General features: G+C 41.8%; 1 protein-coding gene across 1 annotated transcript; it reads left to right on the top strand.

Moving 5' to 3' along the window:
* The first annotated feature begins 229 nt into the window (after window positions 1–229).
* On the top strand, window positions 230–18,521 carry efnb2a (ephrin-B2a). Its single transcript, XM_026928354.3, has 5 exons — window positions 230–1,334; window positions 8,267–8,550; window positions 14,121–14,213; window positions 14,580–14,681; window positions 15,490–18,521. The coding sequence occupies exons 1-5, from the start codon at window positions 1,231–1,233 to the stop codon at window positions 15,894–15,896; spliced, it is 990 nt and encodes a 329-aa protein (XP_026784155.1). The 5' UTR covers window positions 230–1,230; the 3' UTR covers window positions 15,897–18,521.
* Window positions 18,522–27,238: the final 8,717 nt, after the last annotated feature.

The following is a 27,238-nucleotide window of genomic DNA, read 5'->3' on the forward strand; positions in this document are numbered from 1 at the left end:
AGCTCTGTCCGGTTTTTGGAACAGAGAGGCGCGCGCGCGCGCACACACACACACACACACACACACACACACACACACACACACTTGGCCCCTGGTTTTTCGCCGCTCGAGCCGTTGCTGAGCGACCGTTTGATTGACAGTCTCGGTTCCATTCTCTTTCGTTGTCCTGGCCAATGAGCGGCCTTGTGGGCGGGGCCGGCTCAGCGCGAGCTCCGCCAAATATTGGGAGTCTCAGAAGCATCGCGGTTTTGAACAGAGCGAGCAGTGCAGCGGCGCGTGCGTTCCGTGTCCTCCTGCACTTTCTCTCCGGACCCGCGAGGCTCGAGCGACCCATGACAACTTTCATCTGACTCCAGCTTTCATTTTTTTTTTTTTTAATTTTCATCCTTTTTTTTTTAGTTTCACCCATTTGTCATCATCATCTTCATCATTATTATTATTGTTGCTGTTGTTCTTGTTGTTTTCATTTCATCATTTACTCCACTTGCCATCGTTTTTGAACTGGAGCTCGCGCACTCCTCGCCTTAAACGGAATACCTCGAGCTGCTTTTGCGCGAGCGCGCGCCTCTCTCTCCCTCTCTCTCTCTCTCTCTCTGAGTGTGTGAGTGAGTGTGTGTGAGTGTGTGTGTGTGAGCGGTGCTCTGGTCTCGCTCTCGCTCCTTGTTGGAATTGGTCCCCCCCTCCCCTTGGCCGTCTTCTTTCCGCCAGCGCGCGCTGAAGTGAACGGAGGAGCGGATTAACTTGGTGATGTGTGTACGGAGCTCCGGCGCGAGCGCGCGGCTCGCCTCTCTTTAAGGGATCATGTACCTGTCCTCTTCCTCTCTGCTCAGCACAGGCCCGACGGAGAGAGCTGCCCACTCAGCGTCACTCTGACCTTCTTCTTCTTCTTCTTGTTATTATTTTTATTATTTGAAGTAGTAGTATTATTATTATTATTACCGCCGTTGCTGAGTGAGACTCTGACGCGCCTGTGCTCGTGTCGCCTCTCGGAGCTTGGGATCAGTGCACGAGGCGCAGCCGCCGTTCCTCCCGGACTAGCAGCTCCAGCGGGATGCTCTACCCGTAGCAGGCTCTCCGGGCTTTGCTTTGTGTTGGACTCTCGCACCTGGAGTCGGGATATCAGGAGTTGGGATTGTCTGCGACACTCCTCAGGGGCGTTTCTTTTATTGTTGTTATTTTTTTTTGTATTGTATTCGCACATTTCTGTCGCGTGAAACGGATTTAGAGGTCATGGGGGAGTCTCTGTGGACGTACTACTTTGGGGTGTTGGTGCTCGCGTGCAAGGTGAACGCCACCGTACTCGAGTCCATCTACTGGAACACGACCAACACCAAGTAAGTCTCTCTCTCACACACACACACACACACACACACACTTCCAGCACCGCGCATTGCTGCATTAAACAATACATCAGATACGCCTGCGTCCCCAGATGTTAGGTTTCTTAATCTTTTTCTTAATAGACATACAGTTATTTTAGAAACCTACACACTATGTGTTAGCCGTTAATGTAAAGTACATGAGGCTGTGTGTGTGTGTGTGTGTGTGTAGGCCAAAGCAGCCCACTGACTCTTCTACTCTCCTATAGCGCGCGCACACAGTGTATTATTAGTCTATATATTCTTACTTCCCCACTTTTTTCTCTTTTTTTCTCCCTTAACTCATAAATATGCAGATTTAGTATTAAATTTGAGTATTAAATTTAGAAGTGGTCACATGATTGCAATGCAGAAATAAATTTAGACTAAACTGCAGGCGCATAAATCACCGTAAATGTCGCGCCTGCAGGACACCAACTCAACACCAAGCTGAGCAGAGGTTTTTTTTTGTTTGTTTGTTTGTTTTTTGTTTGTTTGTTTGGCTGCTGTATGAACTCTGCACGCGCCCATGTAAGGCCTGGTGAGAAATACAGGGATTAAATAAATAAAAAGCAGAAGTTATTTATAGCTATAGCTTCCATGTTGAAATTTGGTGGAAAAATCCGACATATAGCCGGAGTAAAAAAATCGAGTTTGGGGTGTGATCCACATCTCTAGTGTCATTAATTACATTTAATAATAATAATAATTATTATTATTATTATAATAACAATAATGATAATAGGAGCTGTTCGTCTATGTGAAATTGGTTAAATTGTGTGTGTGCATGCAAAGATAAAAACATGAGGGAATAAAGACACAGCTGGGCCTGCTGTCCTCTCTTCTCCTCTCCTCTCCTCTCCTCTCATTTCTGTTCTCTCCTCTCTTCTCCTCTCATCTCGTCTTCTGTCTTCTTCTCTCCTCTCCTCTCCTGTCCTCTCCTCTCATCTCTTCTCCTCTCCTCTCCTCTCACTTCTGTTCTCCCCTCTCCTCTCCTCTCGTCTCTTCTCCTGTCCTCTCCTCTCACTTCTGTTCTCCCCTCTCCTCTCCTCTCCTCTCCTCTCCTCTCGTCTCTTCTCCTGTTCGCTCCTGTCCTCTCCTCTCCTCTGCTCTCTTCTCTACTCCTCTCTTCTCCTCTCCTGTCCTCTCCTCTCTTCTCTGCTCCTCTCGTCTCCTGTCTTCTGCTGTCCTGTTTCAGGTGTCACAGGTGTCCCGTATTGTATTAATGCTGATTTCATATAGACGCTCCAGTAGGCCCGTGTGTTTGCGTGTTTGCGTGTGTGCGTGTGTGCGCACACACTCTCGCTTCTCCTCTCTCTCTCTCTCTCTCTCTCTCTCTCTCTGTATTAGAGACGTGAGTAAGCTTGAGGACTGCAGCAGACTCCCAACCCGCGCACCGCTCGTCATCCCGTCCTCTATCTATCTATCTATCTATCTATCTATCTATCTATCTATCAGTGTTTATCCATCTATCTAGTCAGTGATTTAGAGCAGTGAAGGCAACTCACACTACCTCAGCATTAATACGCTACATCATCAAACGCTCGCAGTCGCCATGGTTACGTGCATACTGTTTTAATATCGCATCTGCTAATAAACCCTGATCAAACCTGATTTAAAAACCGGATCAGTCCGGTCGGATCCATCTGAATCCAAGGCTCACACTGTATACATGACAAAATGTCAACATGCACAACCCTACTTTACAGGCTGTAGGCTACAGGGTGAGTGCAGGCGGGCTGTAATGGGACATTTTTTATTTACTTGCTCTGTCCTGTGACATTTCTGCAGTCTTGGGTAATAGGATTTCTACCAATTAGACCTACATTAATGGAAATTCTGGAAATAGGCTACTGGTTTTTTCTTTCTCAAGAAAAGGATGTAAACACGCTACCCTAATACCCCGTGCTTCACCCGAAGTCACCCTGCGGTAGGCGTGTGGTCGCCCAGTCTGCTCTCCTATAATGCTGCATTATTCACTACAGTTGTGTGCGATTTGGGACGTGACCGTAGATTTTCCGAGCAGAAATGCATGAGCGTGTTGCTCTAATGCATATCACCCTGTAGTGCTGTAGTCTACTAGACTTTTAACCTGCTTTAACACACACACACACACACACACACACACACACACATACACACACATTATATGAATAATTTAACCTTATCTCACCGTTGTAAGCAGCATTACAGTGAGCTGAAGTGCAGCCAGGGAGAGTGGATTAGTGAAGGCACCATTTAGGCCCGTGTGTGTGTGTGTGTGTGTGTGTGTGGATGATGCAAAAATTCTGTACAGTACATTACCATATTAAGAGCATGCTTTCTAGTGGTAGTTCTCTAAAACGTATTTATTGATTTGAGTATTATGCATAACAATTAATAATAATTATAACATAATTATACTGACTAAAAGATGTATATTGATTGCAGGATTCTTATTTTTGATGTTGTATGTAGGCTATTATTTTTATTCAATCAAGCGGACTCAAAAATGAGCAAATTAAAAATTCAAATGCTAAGCAATCAGTAATCATGTTAATTAAATAGAAATAAAAGAGAAGGCCCAGTGGGGTGCGAGTGACCTTGTGTACACTCGTTCCCTAAGGAAAGGCCGTGTAAATGTGTGTGTCATGTCTCCAGTGACTCAAAGCCCGAGGCTTCATGTGCTGAACACGTCAGCTTTAAAAAACTTTTTTTTTCTCAGCATTTTTAATATCTTTCATCATGGTATGAAGTGTAGGAATGTTAATGGCTAGTCTAATGAGGGAGACATGGTGGACTCATTATCACGTAAAAACACGTTCAAACATCATCAATACCTCACGTTTTTTATTTTTTCTCCTAATCAGTTTTTGCACAATGCAGATCGTCAGCTATCTGTCATCGGCTTATTAGCTTAACATATTTGTAGTAGTAATGATTATGATTTATGGTAATAAATGGAATTAATGTTAAAATAAATCATATCTAAATGATCTAAAGGAATTATTCGGTTTTCTACTTCTGTCACTGTTGTTATAAATCATAAAATCATTGAAACGAATGAATAGGTAGATAAATAAAAGACTATAGTCTCACATGTTGTTTTAGCTCCTGTAGAGTTGAACCTGAGTAAACAAGTGGTTTGAAGTGTGTGTGTGTGTGTGTGTGTGTGTGTGGAGGGGTGGTTGGGGGGTTTGGGGTTCTCCCAATCTTTCCATCTCTTGAGTTTACTGTCTCTCTTTTCTTTATCCACTGCGCAGATTTAAAGCACGTTGTTGTTTCCTCCTTAACTGCTTTACAGCTGGTGCATGAGACCCGTAAAGGATCCGCAGCTTCCTCCGTCTCTCCCTCGTTCTCGCTCTCTCTTTCTCCCCTCCCTCACAGAATCGTGCTGCTAATCCATTTTGTAGTCGAGGTGGAGAAACAAAAGCGAGGTCTGCTCTACATGTTTTCAGTAAAAGGATGCCCGAGTTCCCCCCCTCTGTCTCTCCCTCTCTCACCCGTACCCCCGCTCTCTCTTTCTCTGTCTCTTCATTATGAGATTACATCTCTTTTCGAGGCATGGTGGGGCTGCTGACTGGGCCACGTGTGTGTGTGTGTGAGTGTGTGTGAGTGTGTGTGAGTGTGTGTGTGGAGGCACATACACATGCAGATAGTCCATCAGAGACTGATGAATCGGCCATGAATAATAACTACCCCCTAAACCCCCCTCTGCGCTCAACGTTAGAATCACAAGGGAACTCTATTAGTGTGCGTGTGTGTGTGTGTGTGTGTGTGTGTGTGTGTGTGTGTGGTGCCTGAGAAGAACATAGCACTAATAGACAGCCATAATTTTTTAGTGTTTTTTTCATGCGATGCCAACGGATGAGTGGGATTCCTGCAGGAGAGAGATAAAGACAGTGAAAGAGAAAGATGAGTAGAGAAAGAGAGGGATTGAGAGAAAGGTATGAAGGCGCGCAGTTCTGATAGGACACGCTGAAAGGTGGAGGACACGAGGAAGGGGATTTTTGTGGGCAGTTTGAGTGAATGTTAGGGATTAAAATGGTGGAACTGTGCAGTTGCGAACAGAGAACAGAGCGAACAGAGACTGGGGTCGTCATTAAAGCAAGTCCATCGGGGTTAGAGAGTGAATAAAAGAGGGAGGAAGAAAAGAATGAGCATAGATATAGAGTGGCAGCCACCGGTGTAGACGGATAACCCCCCTCCCCTAAATCCAGCCCCACACAGTCTAAAACCCAGTATCATTTGTCCCTGGCTTTTGTCCGGAACTTTCTCTGAACGTCTATCCATCTGACGGACCTCCATATTGCGCAGATAATTGAAAGTCATTTCTTTTTTCTCGTCTCTCGCTTTCCTTGGTTCTATCTTTCACCATCGATCCTCTGTGTTTTGTTAGAATTTGGGATTAAGCTGTCGTGTTCAGCCCAGATTAAGAGAGGACGAAACAAAAGCAGGAAAAAGGGAAGAGGAAAGGGTAGGGGGACAGTGAAAGATTTAGGGATTTAAGGATTGTTTTCACTGAGACAGAGCGAGATATGTGGAGACAAGGAAGAATGTCATCGAGTGAGAAAGATCTAACAGGTTTTACTGCGAGCAGGTGTGTGAGACGAGCGCGGCTCGACGAAGTCGCGGGACACCGGCGACCGTGACGCGCACATGAAAGAGGAGATGGTGGGATAAAAAGAAATACCCAAAAAAACAGATGTTAGGGGATTCATTCTCCATCGCAGCGTCCGTTTATCACACCTGGGTTTTTTTTCTGTCATCGCTCATGTGTGTGTTTGAGTGAGTGAGTGTGAATTCCGAGTTATACTTAGCACTCACCTGAATAAGCTTCTTTGTTCTATGGGCTTTTTTTTGTCTCTAAAAATGTTTTTCGTGAGCTCTTTGGCAACACTTTTACTGCCGTCAGCTACACTGCCAGAAAAACATATTTGAACGTCTTGGAAGGAGCGTGTGAAAACGTGAGTAAGCCCATGTGTCAGCGCAAAGAAAAGAAGACGAAGATGAGCCACTCGGAGCGTGTGTGTGTCCTCACAATGCCGAGGATGTCCGCGAGCGGCACACCGGCCTCTTTAGACATACTGCTCACATTCACAGCCCGCACATACACACATGCACACATACACAGAGCTGCTCTGTGACGTCTGTCCGCAGCTGCAGCCTCGTTTAACCGAGCCGAATGATCCCGGCGATCCTCTCATTCACGTCCACGCTCCCCGAAACGTTTACAACACAAGCCATAAATCTGAGGCGCACAAAAGTGAGGGGGGGAGAAAAGAAGGAAAAACAAAAGAGGGTACGAGGGGTTAAGTGTGTCTTATAGAGTGAGTTAAAGCCATTTAAAAACATGAGGCTTTTATTTGCTCTTGGCCCTCCCCCGTTTTTTTGGGATATTCTTATTCTATAGACTCTGTTGGAGGTCAGGGGTGTAAATAACTACTGCTCGGGCGACTCCCACGAGCCTGAAACACACTTTAGGGGAAACTTTGTTTAATCAGTGGTTTTAGTGGAACGTGTAAACCACTGTAGAAGGGTTTGTGAAAGTGTGTTGGATGAAATAGTGTGTTTCAGAGTAGGAACGGGTAATATGACGATGTGCTATTTTTCTGAGAGTGTGTATGTGTGTGTGTCGTCATGACAACATCAAATGTTCCATTGTTAGTAAGAGTAACAGATTGATAGCTGATTAGGTGTTAAAGTCTATTTTTATTTTAGAAATTGTTCATTTTTTCCTCTATGAGATTATTCTTGCAGTATTTTTGAATAAAATAGAATTAAATAGAAATAGGGCGTTGCTATTTTGCTGGCATTTTGATAGCAAACTAAATATTGTGTTAAACAATTGTGCATCCTGAAAATTTCAAGGAACAGCATGTGATGTTTTCCTCCACATCACCCATATTTTGGAGCAACTCATTGCTCTCCTTTGACTGAAGTATATATGCTTTGAGTTAAATGCAGGGTGAGAGATCAAATCAGCTGCCACGTTTGCAGAACTTGGTATGTGTGTATGACTGGACAATATATTTTTCTGTGTGTGTGTGTGTGTGTGTGTGTGTGTGTTTACCCGCACCCATACAGATAGCATTCAGAATGAGTTGTTGACCGAAACTTGATTTAGCATTATGTTTGAAAATGCCGAACAGATAACCCAGACAATATAGTTGACGATGTATTGCATCAAAGCTAGGCTGTATATGTGGCTCCAGACACACACACACACACACACACACACACACACGTACACGTACGCCTGTTCTTGCCTATTCAAACAGAACAGTGGTAAGATAAGGCAGGACAGATAGAGATCTGGTGTAGGGAGTTTTATTTTGTGCCGCCGATTTTACAAGACGCTTTGCATGACCGGATCTATCGGAGCGATAGCAGTGTCAAGCAGCCATCTGCACATGTAACACCTCACAAACACAGACACACACACTCACGCACGCAGCAAGATCTGCCGAGACATCCATTTGGAGTGGGAATGTGCTCTTACACAATCTCCAGGCGCATTATGTGTGTGTTTATTGTGTGGGTGTGTGCTTCTTTACATATCTTTTCACATTTTCTCATGATGTCACTGAGTTTAGCAGTTCCCGTGTGTAGTGTTCCCAGCTTCTAGTTAAACACTCGAGCTGTACGTACACTGACAACACTAGGAACATGGCCATTTTTCTTTTTAGCATTTGCCAAAAAAATGACTAGCAAAATTATTCCAGGAAACTTATTTTTCCACAGCAAGGTCATCAGACTCGCTCTCGCATTCCGAACCCGTCCTTGTTATTCATAATAATGCATAAATAATTGATCAGCCTTGCTGAATTATTAAGTGTTCAGCTGGTTTATTTTGGATTGTGACAATGTAAAAATAAGACTAACAGACCTTTCTTTTCTGTCTGCTCTTTTTTTTTCTCCCCGCACAGGTTCGTTCAAGGTCAGGGTTTAGTCCTGTATCCTCAGATTGGTGATAAAATGGACATTGTGTGTCCACGAGTGGAGGGTGGCTCCATGGACGGAGTCGAGTACTACAAACTCTACATGGTTCCTCGCGAGCAGCTGGACTCGTGCACGGTGACGAAGGCCGACACGCCGCTGCTGAACTGCGTCAAACCCGACCAGGACGTCAAATTCACGCTCAAGTTCCAGGAGTTCAGTCCCAACCTCTGGGGCCTGGAGTTCTTCAGAGGAAAAGACTACTACATCATCTGTGAGTACCGCAGCCAATCATTATCTATACAACCCGTTGCGTCCAATAGCGTGAGTGTTTAGATTCTGTTGCAGTGTTTAGACTGAATGCAGATTCTTGTTATGGCTGGTTGTTGTTTGGATTGTGTTTTCCAGCTAGTGTGCAACGATGAAAAAATTCAGATTAGGATATTCACTGTCGTGCTAGAGTTGCAAAATTTTAAGTGCAATTAAAATTTTTGCCATTTGTAAAACAATATGATCCGTATTATATCAATTTTAAATCGTGAGCTCCTGATTATTATATTACCGCCTTGGTTACGTTCTGTAGTGGCGTATTTCTTCATTTATTTTTATTTATTTATTTTGATTATATCTAACATCTAAAAAATACTAAATCTAATACATGACTAAGAGCCGGGATTATTTTAATTTGTATATTTGAAGGAATATGGAGGTACATATTGGATAAATAATTACAATACGTAATTACAGATTTAGCACAGGGTAAAATGTCACCAATATTGTGTAGCAATGCATGCATCCCAGTGTTTCAGGGTTTACCAGATCAGCTTCCAACTTAACCTTCTTAATAAAGATTAATTCATAAAAAAAATAACTTTAAAATGTGCATGGAAAGTTCTAGCATGTTTTATCAAAGAGACTGTTTATCAATGCAAAGTAAAAATCAATGCAATCATGATAATGTTTGAAATCTTCTCCCATAATCCCAAATCCTTTCGACATTGTTGAGTATTTTTTTTTGTCTTGCTGTGTACTGGCATATCAGAGAAACTTTTCAGTACGACTGTTTAAGATTTCCTCATCACACCGATATACCCCCACACGTCGACTTCCAACTGTGATAGCTCAGTAGCAGGAGAGGTGAAAATGTATGAACTGTAAAAAAGACGTCCCTGAATTTAACCCGAAAGGCCTCAAATTACCATTTATACAGACGTGCTTCAGCTCACAAACATAGGCTCATGTTCGCACGTTCTGCCAAAGAAAAACCAAGCGCTGAGCCGCGGGCCCTTCACTGCACACACACTCGCACCAACATGCACATGTGTCAATTACAAGCGAGCTGTGTAACCACACTTAGTAACGGGGAAAATACAGGAGACATACAATAAATGTAAACCAACCAAAACAGACACAATTCCCAGAGTTCACGCGACACTCTTCCTGACTTCGCTGCGTATATGGAAAAAAGTTCACTTCTAACTCACAGAGGAGGAAATCCAATTTTGCTGCTCGTGCAAATTCAGCCCTTTTCTTCTCTCTCGCTCGTTTATTCCGGGCCTCTCCTCCTGAGCAAACGCTAATGCAGGAGCAGAGAATTACAGGAACGGGGGAAAGACGGAGAAGAGCACGGCTGAAGAAATGGGCCATTTTTCTTCATTGGAGATGTTAATTGCTTCTTTTTCTCTCACACAATGATGGCCTGCAGCTGGAGAATTTTGTGTGTGTGTGTGTGTGTGTGTGTGTGTGTGTGTGTGAGTGCTGTGTTCTGTGAACTTGTTAAAGAAGGAATCGAGTTTTTGTGCTCACCGTTCAATAAGTAATTAATTAAATAGTTTAATCCTAATGGTTTAGTTCACAGGACAGGCAGAAAGACAGACAGAAAAACAGACAGACAGATAGATAGACAGAAAAATAGACAGACAGACAGATAGACAGACAGACAGCAATACAGAGGTCAATCTGTAGGCAAATTAAAAGAAACCATACTGTTATTAGTCTGTCTGTCATCATTAAGACATGCGCAGAAGGAGCCTGGATTGTTTGTGCAACTGTATGCAAACTGTCTGTCTGTCTGTGTGTGTGTGTGTGTGTGTGTGTGTGTGTCAAGCCTTGAAATGGCTCTCCTATTGTTCATCAGCAGACTGACTTGGTTGAGCCTGCGGTTGTGTGTGTGTGTGTGTGTGTGTGTGCACGCAGATTAACTTGAGCTAATGTTGTCTGACAGACAGAGAGAGCTGGGAACTAAGCAAGAGATTGAGCAACATGATCTAAATATGGAGAGAGAGAGAGAGAGAGAGAGAGAGAGAGAGAGAGAGAAAATGATGGTGAGTGATTGAACAGAGAGAGAAAATGAGAAAGAGAGGACAGAGGCGGCATTTCTAGCGCCGAATAAGAGAGTGAGAGGAATTCCATCAGCAGTGTAATTACTTTTTGTCTGTTTAAATTATGACAGGCCTCGTCAGACAGCATGTGTGTGTGCGTTTGTGTGTGTGTAATTTGCAAAGGGAAGTTTTAAAACCCCGAGACTGTTTTGTTGAGTTGCATGTGATGTCTGGAAGCAGGATGTTACTTGATACATGAAGACATTTTCACGCTACGTGATTTATGTCGTGATGTTTTTTTGTTTTTTTTGAGGTTTATTTAAATTTTGTTACCAAAAAAAAGATTTTAGCGTCAACTTGTTTTGTTGTCCTGGTGTAGCTCTTTTCACAGTGAAATAGTCTTAGAGCACATAAGGCAAGATGAGAAACAGCATACGGAAAGTGTGAACAACAATACTACTCGAAAGAGAAAAACAAGTGATATAATACTAAAGGGGAAAAAGAAAATGTGTAACAGTGCAGTTGGTCAGAGTAAAAAAGTCCACACCATCTCCATGATAATCACAAAAATTTATACTGAAATTGTTGACTAAATGGTGTGTGTGTGTGTGTGGGTGTGGGTGTGTATGTGTATGTGCGGACAGGTGGAGAGAAGAACTGGCATAGACAGCAGGCAGGTGTGAGGGTCAGAGCTGCACTCAGTTATGTGTGTGTGTGTGTGTGTGTGTGTGTGTGTGTGTGTGAGGGAGAGAGAAAGTCGATGCCATTTCTTATTAGTGTCGGTGCTCATTAGAAACACATGGACTGAGGGCCTGGTGACCCTGATGCCATGGTGATTGGGTCACTCTTCCCCGTAACGAGATCAGTGAATAACTGCGTCATTAATATCATAGCTCACTCTTAATCCATGACTCTGTGCATGTGTGTGTGTGTGTGTGTGTGTGTGTGTGGATTTTAATGGTCTTGTTCTTTTTGGGCTGCGCTGTTCAATTTCAGGATTACTGGACTGTTACAGTTTTAGCTCATTTTGTATTGCTAGTTCATTGTGTGTGTGAGTATGTATGTGTGTGTGAGTGTGACATTTTTTTTGTGAGGATGACAGGGATCTTTTTAATATAAAACGTAGATACAAAATGTTTCGATTTGCGTGTGTGTGTGTTCACCCTCAGTGCTTGTCACTTCTAGAATCATGAGTACTTTATCATTATCATGCTTGTGTGATTTTTCATGACCAAAGTCTCCGTCTATGGACTCTGTGTGTGTGTGTGTGTGTGTGTGTGTGTGTGTGTGCGAGTGTGTTACGAGGCTAATTTGCACTCCGTAGGGGCCAGATGGCTGAGCAGTGAGAGCTAGTCTAAGAAAATGGAGCTGAAAATGTGCATGGACATTTGACTGATTGCAGACACATAGCTTTAGACATTCTGTGTCTCTCTCATTCTGTCTCTGCTCTATCTTTTTCTCTCTGTCTTTTTTTTTTTTCATTTTCAGTTTGCATAAATTGCAGCTCCCGATGCCTTCTCGCTCCCATGATCCAGCTTCCTCAAGTTGTGTCTCATGGATGTAGTATAAGAAATCTCGCTCAGACGGACAGGCACACACACACACACACACACACACACACACACAGAAACTCAGGTCAAACACCTGATGGTCTATGTGTGTATGTCTCCCTTTCAAGCACAGACTCTTGTTCGTATAATACGATGAATCCTACCATACATCCTGTACACATTCTCTGTGTTCTACAGTGTTACTTCCTCTCGTGTGAGAGAGTGTGTGCTTGTGTTACGACTGGATTTATGAAATCAAATCAACTAACTGAAAGGAAAACAAGCTATTAAGAAGCTTTCTGTGTATGTCTTGTCTCCTCTGAAGCACTAAAGCACTGAAGGTTAGAGAGAGAGAGAGAGAGAGAGAGAGAGAGACAGAGAGAGAGACAGAGATGAAGCACAGTCATTCATTTCTGCAGAAAGAAAAAAAGGAAAGGATGTCAAGAAAGAAGATGAAGTTGATAACACACAGAAAGAGGGAAAGAAAAAGCATGACAGAGAGCTTGAAGTGTCTCACACACACACAAACGTGCGCGCACACACACACACACACACACACACACAGAAGCACCTGCTTTTTAATTGCCCTCATATTCACCAAAGGTTGGTGTACATGGGACAGCCTGTCTACACCCCCCCCTCTCTCTCTCTCTCTCTCTCTCTCCCCCCCTCGCTCCCTCTCTCTCAAACCTCCCTTTTTCTATGAACACAGGCCACAGTGATCTGGACTGAGGCCAAACACTAAAGCCCCTGGCAGCTCGTTACCTCTGTGTTACTGACCTGATAGACTGCAAGCCGCTAGACACACACACACACACAGACACACACACACGCTCCTGTCCAGAAAACCCATGCAGATTTATCAAGTCTCCAACACTGAAGACTGAACACATTCACAGCTCAATACTGAGTCACATGCTTTACCACCCCACATTTATTATATATTTGACATCTAACGCATTTAATCTAACGCATAGATATTTTGCTCAGTCTCATGATTTTAGTAACAAAATAGTTTGATTTCAAATCATTTTAAATTAATCAAAAACATCACAGAACCACAGAAGACCGAAATGCGAATTATAAACACAATTAGACAAGAAAAAAAAAAGTTAAGACGTATGTATGGAGAGCTCATGATTTATTATAAAGTTAACAAAAATATTAAAAAGGAAAGAAACAAAACAAACAGCCAACCCTCTCTATAACTATATTATTATTATTATTATTATTATTATTTTTATTATTATTATTATTATTGGTCAATTGTATATTTGTCATAATTTATCTAGTATGAATATTTAGAAAACGACAAAAAAATTTTTTTGGTGATTTTTTTTATTACTATGTTATTGTTATGTCTGTCATAGTTTTATTATCACTAATATAATACAAATAAACAAACAAAACAAAATAAAAAAATGATATGGATGCTCTTATTATTCCTGTCACACTTTTACTATTACTGATATAAAAAAAAAAAAAAAACAACACAATTCAGTGCAATGATGTTGTTATGTCTGTAATAATTTTATATTTATTAATACAAACTCAAAAACAAACAAACTAAAAAACATGATTTAGGTATTGTGTTACTGTTTTATTACTAATTTAACAGTTAACATCAGCTCCACAATAGAACCACAGCCGGTAAGATAACTGGTGAAATATGTACTAAACATATTTAGCAAATTGTGTAAAGGTGCGTCTGCAAACGCAGCAAATCCTGCAGCTCTGTTTTGGCCAAGGTCGCAGCCAGGGAGCGGCAGGAATTCTGGGTACTCAAAGGAAACCCTGCTGAAGTCAGTGAAAGTTTTATGCTGTGTAGCTCTAGCACGTGTTCAAACGAGCCATTTGGGATACATTCATTTTATTTTTTAATGTCGGCCATAGCTGCGGTGCTTGATGTGATGTAGTTTAGCTACACTCGGGCGCTCAGCAGGGGGCTTGACCTTGTCATCTCTCTCTTTCAGCAACATCGAACGGCACGATGGAGGGCCTGGAGAACCAGGAAGGAGGAGTGTGTAAAACGAAGTCCATGAAAATCGTCATGAAGGTCGGACAGAGTGAGTAGATTCGATGTTTCACTCCATTTGTGTGGGCGGGTTCCTGTGACGGAGCGGGAGTCTTTGTGTTCGGAAGACCCCGCCCTGTAATTACTGATTAATCAGTGACAGGCACAATGATTTTAGCAGGTTACACCTACCCCTTTCCCCTGTCTCTCCATCACTCAGCACACTATCACACTCTCACACACACAATGTTGAAGGACACTGAATTACAGTGCCTGCCATGTTAATTAACATGTACACTTACACAATACTACACACCCTAATGTACGTTTTCATTTAGAATAACACAAACTAGCACAGACACACCCTCATTCATCATGGTTCTGCTGCTGATTGTGATTTTTTTTTTTTTGTACACAGACCCATCAGACCCTCTTCCTCCTAAAGAGTATCCCACCAAACATCCGCCCAAATACTCAGACACGGGCAAGGATAATTCCAACGAAGTGCTCGACAAACAAGGTATGTTACAGACTCAAGATGTGTGTGCGCACGCTTTTCATGTATACTTGAACAGAGTGTGTGTTTGTGTGGTGTAAAGGGAGCCAGTAATTAAACGTCGCCCATAAAAACTATATAAACCTGAGTCCCTATAATCATCTCCTTCTTCTCTCTGAGAGCTAAGCTGCTCAACTGTCTATCTGAGTGTTCTCGCGTTCAAAAATCCTCCTGACACAAAACAACGTGCCAGCGTGACACACACACACACACACACACACACACACACACACACATACACAAACACACACTCTGCATACCTCAGCATCTCTGTCTCTCTCTCTACCCCCCACTCCCTCCTCTTCCGTCCCTTCCAAAAAGCAGCATATGGGTGTCAAAGTCATTTGAGTGGAGTGTCTTAGGCAGCATAATCCGCTTGTAAAGCAGCCCAAAGCACGAGCAATCAGTCCAGCGAGCCACGCTGAGTCCCACAAGGCCCGGAAAACATAATGCCTATAAATGTAGCAAGTCTGAATTTAAACCTAAAACAGCATTTCAGAGTTGAATTTAAAAAAAAAAACAAACGTGTAGGTTAAATCAGATGAGTTCAGCTACAATGCATTTGGGGTAATTATAATTTCTGTATTTCTGCAAATTCAAGTTTGTGTTAAAGGAGACTGTGTTTTTCCAGTTGATGGACTTGTTTATGCTGCGTCCAGAAGACAAATTAAAATCTCAGCCTAGGACAGAATGTGTCCCTACAAATCTGCTGAACATGCATTAAAGGAGAATGTATCTGTCTGTTATAACTCACTCTCGTCTTTCTCCACAGGATCGTTTAATCACGACAGTGAGACAGTCGACGGTGGCAGTGGAGGTAAATCATCATCGGTGATCGGCTCCGAGGTGGCTCTGTTCGCCGGCGTCGCCTCGGCCTGCGTGATCGCCGTGGCCGTCGTGGCCATGCTGGTAGTGCTGCTGCTCAAACACCGGCGGCGCCACGGCAAGCACTCGCCCCATCACACCACCACGCTGTCGCTCGGCTCGCTGGCCACGCCCAAAAGAGGCGGCGGCAACAACAACGGCTCCGAGCCCAGCGACATCATCATCCCGCTGAGGACGGCCGACAGCGTCTTCTGCCCGCACTACGAGAAGGTGAGCGGCGATTACGGCCACCCCGTCTACATCGTGCAGGAGATGCCGCCTCAGAGCCCTGCTAACATCTACTACAAGGTGTGAGAGACTGAGGACTAACTTTGAACTTTGACCCTGTTGCCCCCTCAATGAATCAGCCCCTCCCCATAGGGGGGCGGGTGACGAAGCTCGCTCTGCGCCTCTTCTCGTGGCTGTCGTAAAATTTTTGTTTTTATTTTCCGAATATTCCTTATTATTCTTCAGTGTAGAGTTTTTAAGCGGTGGAGTGAGGCTGCTGCTTTTAACCCCCTCACGATTAGAAACACGTGCACTAAATGATGTGTGTTTGTGAGGTGGGGGTGTGTTTAAGGGCCCGTGTTTAAAAGCGGTGAGGGGACAAGGGTGACTCTCCTTATGTGGAGAAGGACAAAATAAGAACGACAGAATGAAGTGACTCAAGTAAAAAAAAAAATATCAAGGAACCCTGACTGCGAACTGGTGCCTGTCATGGGGAAACTCCTCGGTTCATTGGTCACAGATACAGGAAGTGGACTTTGAGGAAACAGGACTCATCGGACGCACTGTCGGACCTTAACACGGACATCACCTGTTTCACTCGCCTTCTTGGTCACCGTTTTTTCGTTCGTTTCCACTCTCCCTTCATCTCGAAAACTTCTTTTATCTCCTGCAAAGTGACTGTCACAATCGTTACTTGAAGGCTTTGCGTATGGTCACGTGTCTTACTCGCATTTCTCTTCGTCATTCCCAATATGGCTCATGTGCAGATTCGTTTGATAGATCTAGGTATTGTCATAGAGATCCTGTTGTGCTGGTTAATTCGTGCTGTTTGTACATTGTGTGGGACACACACACACATACACACACAGATATACACAGATACACACTGACATCACACACATTTCACTTATGTAAGTTCGAAGCCAAGGGCTAGAGAGAGCAGAGGGGGTAAGAATAAACAAGAGCTTATTGGAAGGTAGGGGATAAATGTGAACACTTTAGCAGCACTTTTAAAAAACCTACCACCTGGCCCATATGACACACACACACACACACACACAAAAGAGAGTGAGTGACAGTGAAATGGTGGCATTGGCAATAATTGTCCTACTGCCATTACTATCACGCTCACACAACATTTTTCATAAAACCCTTTCTGATGAACTGGTGCTGTCATACTCATGCAAAAGCACAGGGTCATCTGACGCATTGCTATTAGCATAATTATTATTATTATTTACTTTTTTTTTTAATGAAACAGAAGACTTAATTAACATTTTGTTATGCTGATGATTTTGTTTAGTTGTACATTAAAATGGAGGAGATGAGATTAAAAAAAAAAAAAAAAAAAAAAGACGTGGAAGCAAACAGAAAGAAGTAGAAAGAACTTATTTATGATACACAGAGCACACAAATGGCCAGGCAGATATTAATAACTTAGCAAGCAGGCACATTATGCAAACATAGACCTTTCCCATTTTTTCTGAAACATTTATCACCCCTCCCCCATTCACACCAATTGCGATCAATCCGTACACAAATAGTTGCCTTTTGAACCACATATACTACACATACTGACACATATGGCCAGGAAAGGGGCAGCTTGGGAAAGAAAGCTCGAGAGAAAACAGCATGTTGGGTTTAAAATAGCTGAAAGGAATGAGAAGGAAGGGCCAAAAAGAGTCTGGAGGAAAGGCTAGTCTGGCAGAATCTTGCTTAGCGAGGATAAACTAAACCGGCTCCTCTAGCCTGGCTGTCTTGTTTGATGAAGCTCAGAGAGCTTTGGGTTGAAATTAGGCCTCTCAAGTGGGAAGGAGGGCAGTGGACAAGAGTTACGAAGCCAGCCAGAAGGGAATTAGCTCAGGCTAAAATTGCGAGTCATAAAAAAGGGCAACTTTCGTGCTACTCCCTAGGCAAAGAAATGTTGACATTGAACACAAAGAGAGCTGCTGGCAGGCGAGGAAGTAGCCAATTGGAGTCTGTAGCTGCACCCATGGGACCGACTGGGTGGATTCCCACAGTCCTCTACGTACTCGTCCCTCAGCTCTCACGAGAAACCCCTCTGGTCAGTGTAATGGTGTGTGTGGTTGTACATGTGAACCTTTCTATTGAACTATTCGTGTATTTCTCTCATTGACACTTCACACATTGATAAGGTTCACCTGCGGTGGACTTTGGAGATTTCGATAACTCGACATAAGCAGAGATTTGGCTGTGGGTCGCCATGGTCACGTATTAATTGTTCATATTTTTCATTTCCATCTGTTTCATGGAGATTGTCAAATCTCGCCAAGAAGCCAAGCCTTGTGGGATCTGAGGTTTGTGCCTCTGTAAGAGGCCGCAAAATAAGCAAATATGCAATTTTTATTTATTTTTGTAACAATTGAGAGACAAAATGAAATGCTTACACCTATGGAAAAGTGTTCTTATCCACTGAAATGAGTGAAATTAAACGAAAACAATACAACATAAACAAAACAACACAATCCTCTTGTGTTTCCTTTTTTTCTGAAATAGTATTCTTTTTATAAAGTGAGTTTTTTTTTTTATTTTGTGCAGTAGATATGAGGTAAACTGTGAAAACACATTCACAAAATTGAGCAGATGCTTTGAAACTCATATTACAGAACACACACCCATGCCAGTGTTTGGTTGCTGTCTGATAAGGAACTAAAAAAAAAAAAAAACGACAATCTTCTTAGTTTCTTTGAATCTGAAGGCCGCACTTCACTAAGCAACTCACAAACATTCTTACGAAAGCGTAACGAGAGGAATGAGATTCGTCCAGCTGTGCCGCATTGGGAAGCTCAGATGTTTGTGACGTGCGGAGTGAAGCGTCTTCAGGCTACTGTAAAATGCCTTGCTCGTTTCGTCATCCCGAGTTCAGATGACTCAGTAATTTTTTGCACCGTACACCTGTAGGTAAGAAAGCTGTAAATACATTCATGTTTGTATTGTATATGGATTTAAATGATAGCCTTATTCACATGTTTTTTTTTTAGTAAAGTAAATAAAAATAAAAAGGAACGGGATTAAAAACGACACAGTAAAACACAGAATACTACTTTTTTTGGTAAATAGATTGTGTAAATATCAACAACAGACCCAACATAACATTTTTTTATAAACGCATAGTAAGATGTTTTGTATAAAATTGGAATTTTTTGCTATGTATTTTAGCTAGCGTTCGTCTGAAGTCCTCGGCCATTCCCTAACCCCCCGCCCCTTTTGCACTGTTTCCATGGTAATTTGGTTTTCTTTACAAAAAAAAAAAAAAAAAAGGAACAAATTGAAAGAAGAGAGTTGCCAAACCGACTGCTGCATATTTGTGCCATACGTGTGTACCATAGATATTTATTTAATTAGTTCTTTGTTTTTGTTTGTATTTGACTTCATTTCTGTCCAGTTTGTACGCAAATTCAGTATTACAGTTGGGTTTGTCTTTCCTCGCACTTCCCGTTTGTTCGCCTGTCGCTGTGGTTTTCCCAGTGGCTGTAGCTCCGCCCCCTTCCCCTCCCTTCCCTTCCAGTGAGATCTGGTCAGGCCGTGAAACAGTTAAAAATGACACACACATTCCACCAGTCTGTTACAAACTGAAAATGTTTTTCAATAAAATGTTTTTCCTATGGAACTTTCTAGTTGGTCTCGCTTTCTTTTTCCGACGGTGTCACCTATAAGTAAATCATTTCTTTATGAGTTACGTTATATTTTCTACACCAGGGGTTCTGTAATTTTTTTTTTTTTTTGCAGCTAGGGACCTCTTTAACTGTAAAATAATGTTCGTGTTGTTTGCAGGTCAACTTGTTTTTGAATTCTTGAGGTTTGGATTAAACTCCAGCGAGCAGTCAAACAGGTTTATAACTTTAAGAACTCAATCATAAATGCAGTAACTTTGATAATGCTGGGTTGTGATTTGCACCGCTTTTACTAAACTAAAAAATCCCATCCCCCCCCAGCTATGCTTTATATTCCCCACTTTTTTATGCAATTAAGTTCAGAAGTTTTCATATTCATAGAACAAAAAGAAAAGAGAAATTAGAAAAGACACAAATTCAAGGAAATGAAAAGGAGAACTGTTCCTTCGTTATCAACAAAAATGGACAAATAAGGCAGTGTAAGATATTAATAGCTAGGGAGGGAAAAAAACATTTTTCTCTTGCACTTTTTTTTGCCTGTACGTTTGCCTCCAGACTCTTTTCATATCTGCTAATCAGCGTTTGGATCTTCTCAGCTTTGTATCCAGCAGGAGGGTCATGGCAAAAACTTCTTTTCACACAATTTTTCTGTTTTGGATTGTCATGTTACAAGATACACCCACAATTCCTTTTAACTGTTTGTTTATATATATACTGTATATATATATAGTTGTAAAATAGCTGTACATATTCCTTTTTTTCCATCCAGAAACCATGCAAACTTTTTCACTCACCCGTACTATTTATAATTAAATCCAGGTTAATGTGTAATGTACCAGTGTGACATTTTCCACTAATGGATAATGCAATGAAATGTCTGGATATTGGATATGTTCACATTTAAGGAACTTTATTTGGACAAGATTTGGTTAAGGTGCTATGCAAGTGAAAAGGAAGTTTAAATCCCCGAGCCATTGCTGAGCAATTCAGCAGGAACCTACTTCATAAAAGGATAGCAGCTTTTATCAAATGAATAAATGTAAATTCAATTCTGCATATATTTGTTTTCCTTCCCCCCAGTCGATCAACCTTCAGTTATTATATCTCCATGGAAGTGATCTTCCACACTTCTTTTCTTCAAAGTCCAACTTGTTTTTACTAGCTGAGGCAATATACACATACTTTCAGCCTGTTGATGTTTGACTTCGAAGATGAGCGGTTTGAGGAGCAAGCAGAAATCTGCAGGAGAAGTTATGAATCATCACTTGAGTGTCTCTTCAAGTTTATCTGAAAACCGTTGTGCCGGGGGTGAGGGTGGAAAAACATTTACTTCTGCGGTGGCATGCTGCGTTCTGATCTTTGTTGTGGCATTGAGGAGTCGACGTGGTGGGTTCTTCACAGAGTCATCTGCATCGTGCCTTCCCGCATTCTCGGTGCATTCCCGTGTCTCTATCTGCCTACTTTGAACCTTCTTCCTTTACACCTCAAGCCACAAATGGGGCATCTGAAAATTGTTTCTACATTCTCTTCTTCACTTACTTGAAACCGCAAAACGTCTCAAATCCATTCCAGCAAAGCTGCTTGGGAGGCTGCAAGTTCTTACTCGCCCTGCTCCTCTCTTTTTGTTCAGATATCAACAACGATGAATTCTTAATCAGGAGGAATAAACAGCTTTCTAAAAATGTCACCAAAAACACAGCCAGAGACTGTTTCCCCAGGGGCTTCTTCGAAAGTTATCTGTGCCATTTTCTGCCCCTGGTTTATTGTTGTGAAGATCCAGTTCCCTCCCGCAGGAGCCTTTGTTCCTCTCTAGTCTCTGGTGGTGCAGAATAAATAGCACGATATCATGCAGAAAGCATAATAAATGTGCATCTTAAAAGATCTCTACATTCGCTTTGGTCCTTCTGGGACTGACCCCGGGAGCTCGCTGTTTCAAGACTAAACATCTATGTTAATATGGTCAGAAGATATGCCTGAAATGAGCTCTGTGTGGATAGTTAGCCCAGAATAGATGCAGACTGGGAGGGCGTCAGTCGCTCTAGGCTTGCTTTGAGGCATCACAGGATTTCAGAATTTCTAAACTAGGCGCCTTGAAGTGGTGTCAGAACACATTTAAGATTTAAGATGATTAAGAATTTCACAAAAAGTAATATTTTTGAAGTTATCCCAGGCTTCTATATGGAGGAAAAAAAAACCAACTTGTTGGAATATACTGAGGCGTGGGATTTATGCAGTTGACTCAACCTGTAAAAAAAAAATAAATTTTTTTTTCATCAATGAGATTAATTACTGAAATCAGGTGCTGGTGTGAAAGTGCTGAAATAAATGTAATCTGCCCTTAGTGACTTTTTTTTTTCAAAACCACTGGGACATGTTTTGACATGTCTAATGAATCAGAGTCTGTGGAAATTTCCATACATATACATAATTTAAAAATAAATTCTTTTGCAGATGACATGGCATATGCGTAATGGAACTAAAGGTAAGCTAACACCGATGTTTCATATCAAGGACCTGAAACCTGATAAACTTGAAACCAATTTAAGTTACATTTGCGCAACTTTACATGAAAGCCAAAGAAAATTCTCAAAGAAAATCATATTTATGCCTGACAGTGTTGAATCTTTTAAGCTTTGATTATTGAAATGTTTTGATTTTTCAAATTATTAGATATGATTAGATATGATTTTGATTTTCAGCCAAAATGTCATGTATTCCTCTCTGTTTTCATTTCTTTATGAGTTGTCATTGAACTGGTTTGTTAACCTGTATGGACTTAATGCAGTGCTGAAAATGTTTTTCCTTTCCTTTAAGTGTATAATGTGAAGTTTATTAAAAAAAAACATGGAACAAGTGAATGTTTTGTTAGAGGGGAAAAAGTTATTCCCAGCTATGGGGTGTGTATGGAGACTTGCTTTAAGCCCCGTATTAAGCCCAACCAGTGTTAAGTTTCTATAAGGACCTGAACAATCCACACTAACACCCTGCCCTTATTTACCAGAACTGCATGAGTCTGTCCTCTGTAATAATTCTCCTGAGCCAGTTTGGCTCACCTGGACACACACACACACACACACACACACACACACACACACATACACACACACACTCTTGCACATACACAGCCCCACCCTGTCCACGACAGACAATCGAACAGTATGCAAGCCACACTAGGCTTTATGTCAAAGTGTGCTGTGTGTTTGTAAACGTGGGTGTGTTTGCGCCGTGTTGGGTGTGCAGACACATGTTTCGGTCAGGGTGTGTGTATGAAGTGTGACTCAGTCCTCTTGACACTTCATTCACAGCACATTTGAATTTCGGGATAAGGAGAGGCATTAAGGAGCAATGAGGAGCCGATTATTTAATTGGTTTGACCCTTTGACCAAATAAGGACAAATCTGAAACATATTATTTAATTTTTTTGTTTGTTTGTTTGTTTGTTTTTTTTTGGGGTGTGTGATTTTGCATAACTAACCTCTTGTATGTGATATCCTCCTAATGCGGTTTCAACAACCAGGAAATGTTTTTAGGATGGAATTAAGGAAGTGATGTGTGGTTTAGCCTTAAAAAGGCCTTTCTTATCAGATTTGAATCAGATTTCTGTCTTGATCAAACACAGTTAGGCGATATTTACATTTACGTTTACACTTATGGCATTCGGCACATGCCCTTATCCAGAGCGACTTACAGAAGTGGTATATTCATCATTGCACTGAACTGCTGCGCTGGATGCTGTCAATCAGAGATATTGACAGGCTCTCGTGAGGCGTATCACAGTTGACGCTCCGCCCTCAGGGAGATGTCCATCACAGGCTTGTCAATCATATCCCCACTGCTTTTAGCTCAGTGTTTGGCAGTTTGATGATTGGAAATAATCTATACATAGGATAATATAGACTTTTTTAGGGAGTTATTTGGGTGATTAGGATGGCATGGCCCACCAACCATGACTTGTAGAAGGTCGAGAATGTTTAGATCTAGTTTATTTCTCAACAAACTTCAAGATTACTGATTACAAGATTACTGAGCAAGTTCACAAAATAGCTTAATAATCCTTAACCGCTTAAGTAATATTAGTCTATGGAAAGTACACAAAACTGGGTCGATATTTGTGCGACTTACCACTGCATATTTATATTGTGTTAAACAGCGCCTTAGGGCAGGGGTCATCAACTGGTGCACCAGAGGACCCAGTAATGTGTTTGGACACTTACACTTAAATACACGTGTATAATTTTTCATTTTATTTCGTCATGCATGACTAGACCAGATATTAGGACAGTATTAAATTAACACACCTCCTTTCATTTCTCAGCAAATACATGAGGTCTTTTCATACATAAATCGGAAATTGCCTCCTCATTCTTGTTTAGTTCATCAGGGTGTGTGTGTGTGTGTTTGTGTGTATACACATTTTAAAAATGACTGAATTAAAAACAACCCCATATTGATCACTGTATGCCAAATCTTTGCGTGAACATCTCACTAAGCACAGAAATGTGGCGGATAACTGGCGGCTAACCTCGTAAGGTTTGCAGTCTTTCCCCCAGCGTGTGACATGTTTTGATACTATAGCTACCCACATGGCATGAAAAATATATGAAACGTTTTGTTGTTCCATGTCAGATCTCCTCAGCTTTCTCAGTGACGCAGGGGAATGAAACTGTGAGTCAGTGACAGGTTTTCTTACAGAGACGATGTGCTGTTACGTTCCATCAGCTGCCACCAGGATGATCTCCCCAGATTAACGCTTGAATAGTTGTGCATGTATAAACATGTTTGTATGACACAGGACTCATACCTTAGCTCAATCTGCAGTTTCAGATTCTCTTCAAGTGGATTCTGTTTGACCTGATACACACACTAAACATGTACTGACTGCCAAAAAAGATTTGAGCTGGCTGCAGAGGTGACATCAAAGCATTGATTAAAACCTGTTAAAAAACCACAAAGGAACATTTCATACATCAACTTCCTCTTTTTATGTTCCTGCACACATAAGTTTAATCAAAGCGTACATGCAGTTAGTCAGATATGATCATAAAAAAAGAAAAAGAAATGCTGTTATTCTGTTTTATTCTTTTGTAATGACCTAACTGTCACTAAAAAGCCTACATCTTGATTTCAAATATGAAAGCGAGATTTAGTGATAATCGACACAAACTATGTTGATGAATTTGTTATTAAATGATGTTTGGGTGTATTCCTGCCTTGCACTCAGTGCTCCTGGGAAAAGATCTGTGTCCACCACAGCCCTGACCTGAATAAAGTGGTTACTGAAGATGAATATTTAGATACACTGAGTTTCTAGGATGACTACTGACTGTTTTTACAGTGTTTGACCACCAGAGGCACTAGCAATCAAATTCAAATGGAAGGTTCTAAGAGCTCAGAAACTTTCCTCCAGATATTTTTAAGAAGATGAGCATTGATAATGGAGAAGCTTGCTTTATTTTCAATTGCTTAGCTATAACAAAATGGATTTCGCTTGGTTTGGTCATTGGGAACAGCCAGCAGAACCCCAAACTCTTCATCTTCTGAGGCAGGTAGGTTCAGAAAGTTCTTGTTGTTCTTTACTAGATTCCGTGTATCCACACAAAACTCTAGATTAACACTCAATTAAGAAATTAAAATTATTTCCTGCACCACACATAGGTTACTTTTGATGCTCTTCTAAAATAGGCCCAAATACCTAGAGGTGAACTAAAACTTCAAGCTAACAATTTAATCTTCCACTAAGATTCCACTAATCTCATAAAGGACTCATGATGTGTATGTGGATACATTCTTTCTCACACTAGTTCATACATTTAGCTAAACATCTAACCTGAGAGATATTTACATGGTCTGTTTGGCTGCTTTTGTGAAAAGATGGCTAGCTGGCTTGGTATGCTAGCAAGCCTCTATTTATTATGCAATCCTTTAAACTGACTTTGCGTTATATTTTTCATGTCAAATGACCCAGTGATGGCTCCTATATTTGAAATATATATGTGTTTGTGCTTTTTTTCTGATTTGTGAATGTAACTAAATTAATTTGATGTATGTATGTGATTTTGGATTTTGTAGAGTAACTACAGTCTGTGGTTTCTGCATGACATCAAGGTTTTGTGGTAAATCTTCTCAGGGTGTTAGGTGTCAAATAGTTATTTGTAATATCAGAGCTGAGTATATGTGTTGGAGGACACTGCAAAGCGCCTAAGCAGGATACTTTTCTCTTCCATTGCCATCCTGCCATTCTGTTCTCTTCGCTGTCTCCTCTCTCATCCCCCTTTTCCTTCACACCAGGTAGAAGGTTGCACAGAGGGGGTTGAGGGATGAAAGGCGGAGTGCAGCGAAAGATGAGTGAGAGAGGAGGACGGGAGAACAATGCGACGCCTGTGTGGAGTGTGTGAGAGAGAGGGAGAGAGAGTGACACAGGGAGGGGAGAGAAAGGAGAGGAGAGAGAGAGATTTTATCAGGAGCGCTGTAGTCTACTGTTTACACACTGTGCCTTCTGAAGCACTACAAGAAAGAGCGAGACTGAGGAAAAGATGGAGAAGGATAACGATTGGAGTAACAGATAAAAAAAAGTCAGATAAAACACTGGAGTTGAAATGGAGAGAAAGATGGGAAAGTCCACTGGTGGTCTGTTTATTCCAAACAGAGCTCGTTAACGCTAATACATCAGTATCACATAATTTGAACAGAAAAGTTTGTCCTTTTCCACTGCACTCTAAGGGGTTGTAGTGAATTTCCTACAAGTTTGAGAGATGACTGGAACAGTCACACTGATTACACCAAGGCAGACTACACTAGTAAAAGAAAAACACTAGTAACTGTGGTTTTAAGAATTCCAGAAAGCCACCCGGAAATGGTGAGAATCACATGGTCACCTTTTTGTGCAAGTGCACTTACATCCCAAAACCTTTAACAAAGTCCCTGAATACTACTTTCATATAGCCATCGTTAAGCTCTTGTAAGGTCAGTACTGTTTCTTGATGACCAGGAGCCCTGGCATTTATCTTTACAAAAGTCTGCAGCTAGCATTCTATTTCATCACTTCTATTACTCTCTGCATAACATATAACTCATTGTCTTGAGGAATTGACCCATGTTAGTAAGTGGAAATGAGTGTCATACTCATGGCACTGGGAGTGGCTATGCTATCATCAGTAGCATCAGTGCAAATGTCCTGGAGTGGCATATTGAAGTAATGCACTCCACATAAAGTGGCATGTCACGGGGCATCCAACCCACCAGTGGCTATTGCATCCCAGCAGGCTGTCCAGCTCCAGTTGAGAGAACCACAATTGGCAATGACTTGACTTGAAGAGGTACACCTGCACCTTGCCAAACTTCCAGATTTGAGACACCACTACTGGGTTGTAGGTACAACTCTTCTGGGCATACACACTGTCTTGACTGCATGCCCACTGCACCACTGTAGAGGCCCTGTATGGATGTCACCTTGAGTTAGTACTCAATGGTAAGCTGTTTGGAGATGAGTGTCACACTTATGCCACTGGGAAGGATGATGCTATTATTAATTGTACAACCTGGAGAAGGTGCACAGTGATGAGAAAGTAGCATCGGTGCAAATTTCCTGGAGTGGCACGTCAAATTAATGCCCATGACACACTTCTCATAAAGTGGCATGTCACAGGGTGTCCAACTCACCAGTGGCCACTGTATCCTGTCCAGCAGGCTGTCCAGCTCAATAGAGAGAACCACAGTTGGCATTGTGTTGACCTGGCGTTGGGGAAGAGGTCCACTTGCACCTTGCCAAACCACGTCTGGCACCACTTCAGGGTG

The sequence above is a fragment of the Pangasianodon hypophthalmus genome, chromosome 5 (genome assembly GCF_027358585.1).
Source record: "Pangasianodon hypophthalmus isolate fPanHyp1 chromosome 5, fPanHyp1.pri, whole genome shotgun sequence".
In the NCBI taxonomy this organism is placed as follows: domain Eukaryota; kingdom Metazoa; phylum Chordata; class Actinopteri; order Siluriformes; family Pangasiidae; genus Pangasianodon; species Pangasianodon hypophthalmus.

Coding starts and splice junctions, on each gene's coding strand:
- efnb2a (XM_026928354.3), top strand. CDS start 1,231: ATGGGGGAGTCTCTGTGGACGTACTACTTTGGGGTGTTGGTGCTCGCG. Junction 8,551..14,120: donor AAAAGACTACTACATCATCT/GTGAGTACCGCA, acceptor TCTCTCTTTCAG/CAACATCGAACGGCACGATG. Junction 14,214..14,579: donor CGTCATGAAGGTCGGACAGA/GTGAGTAGATTC, acceptor TTTTGTACACAG/ACCCATCAGACCCTCTTCCT.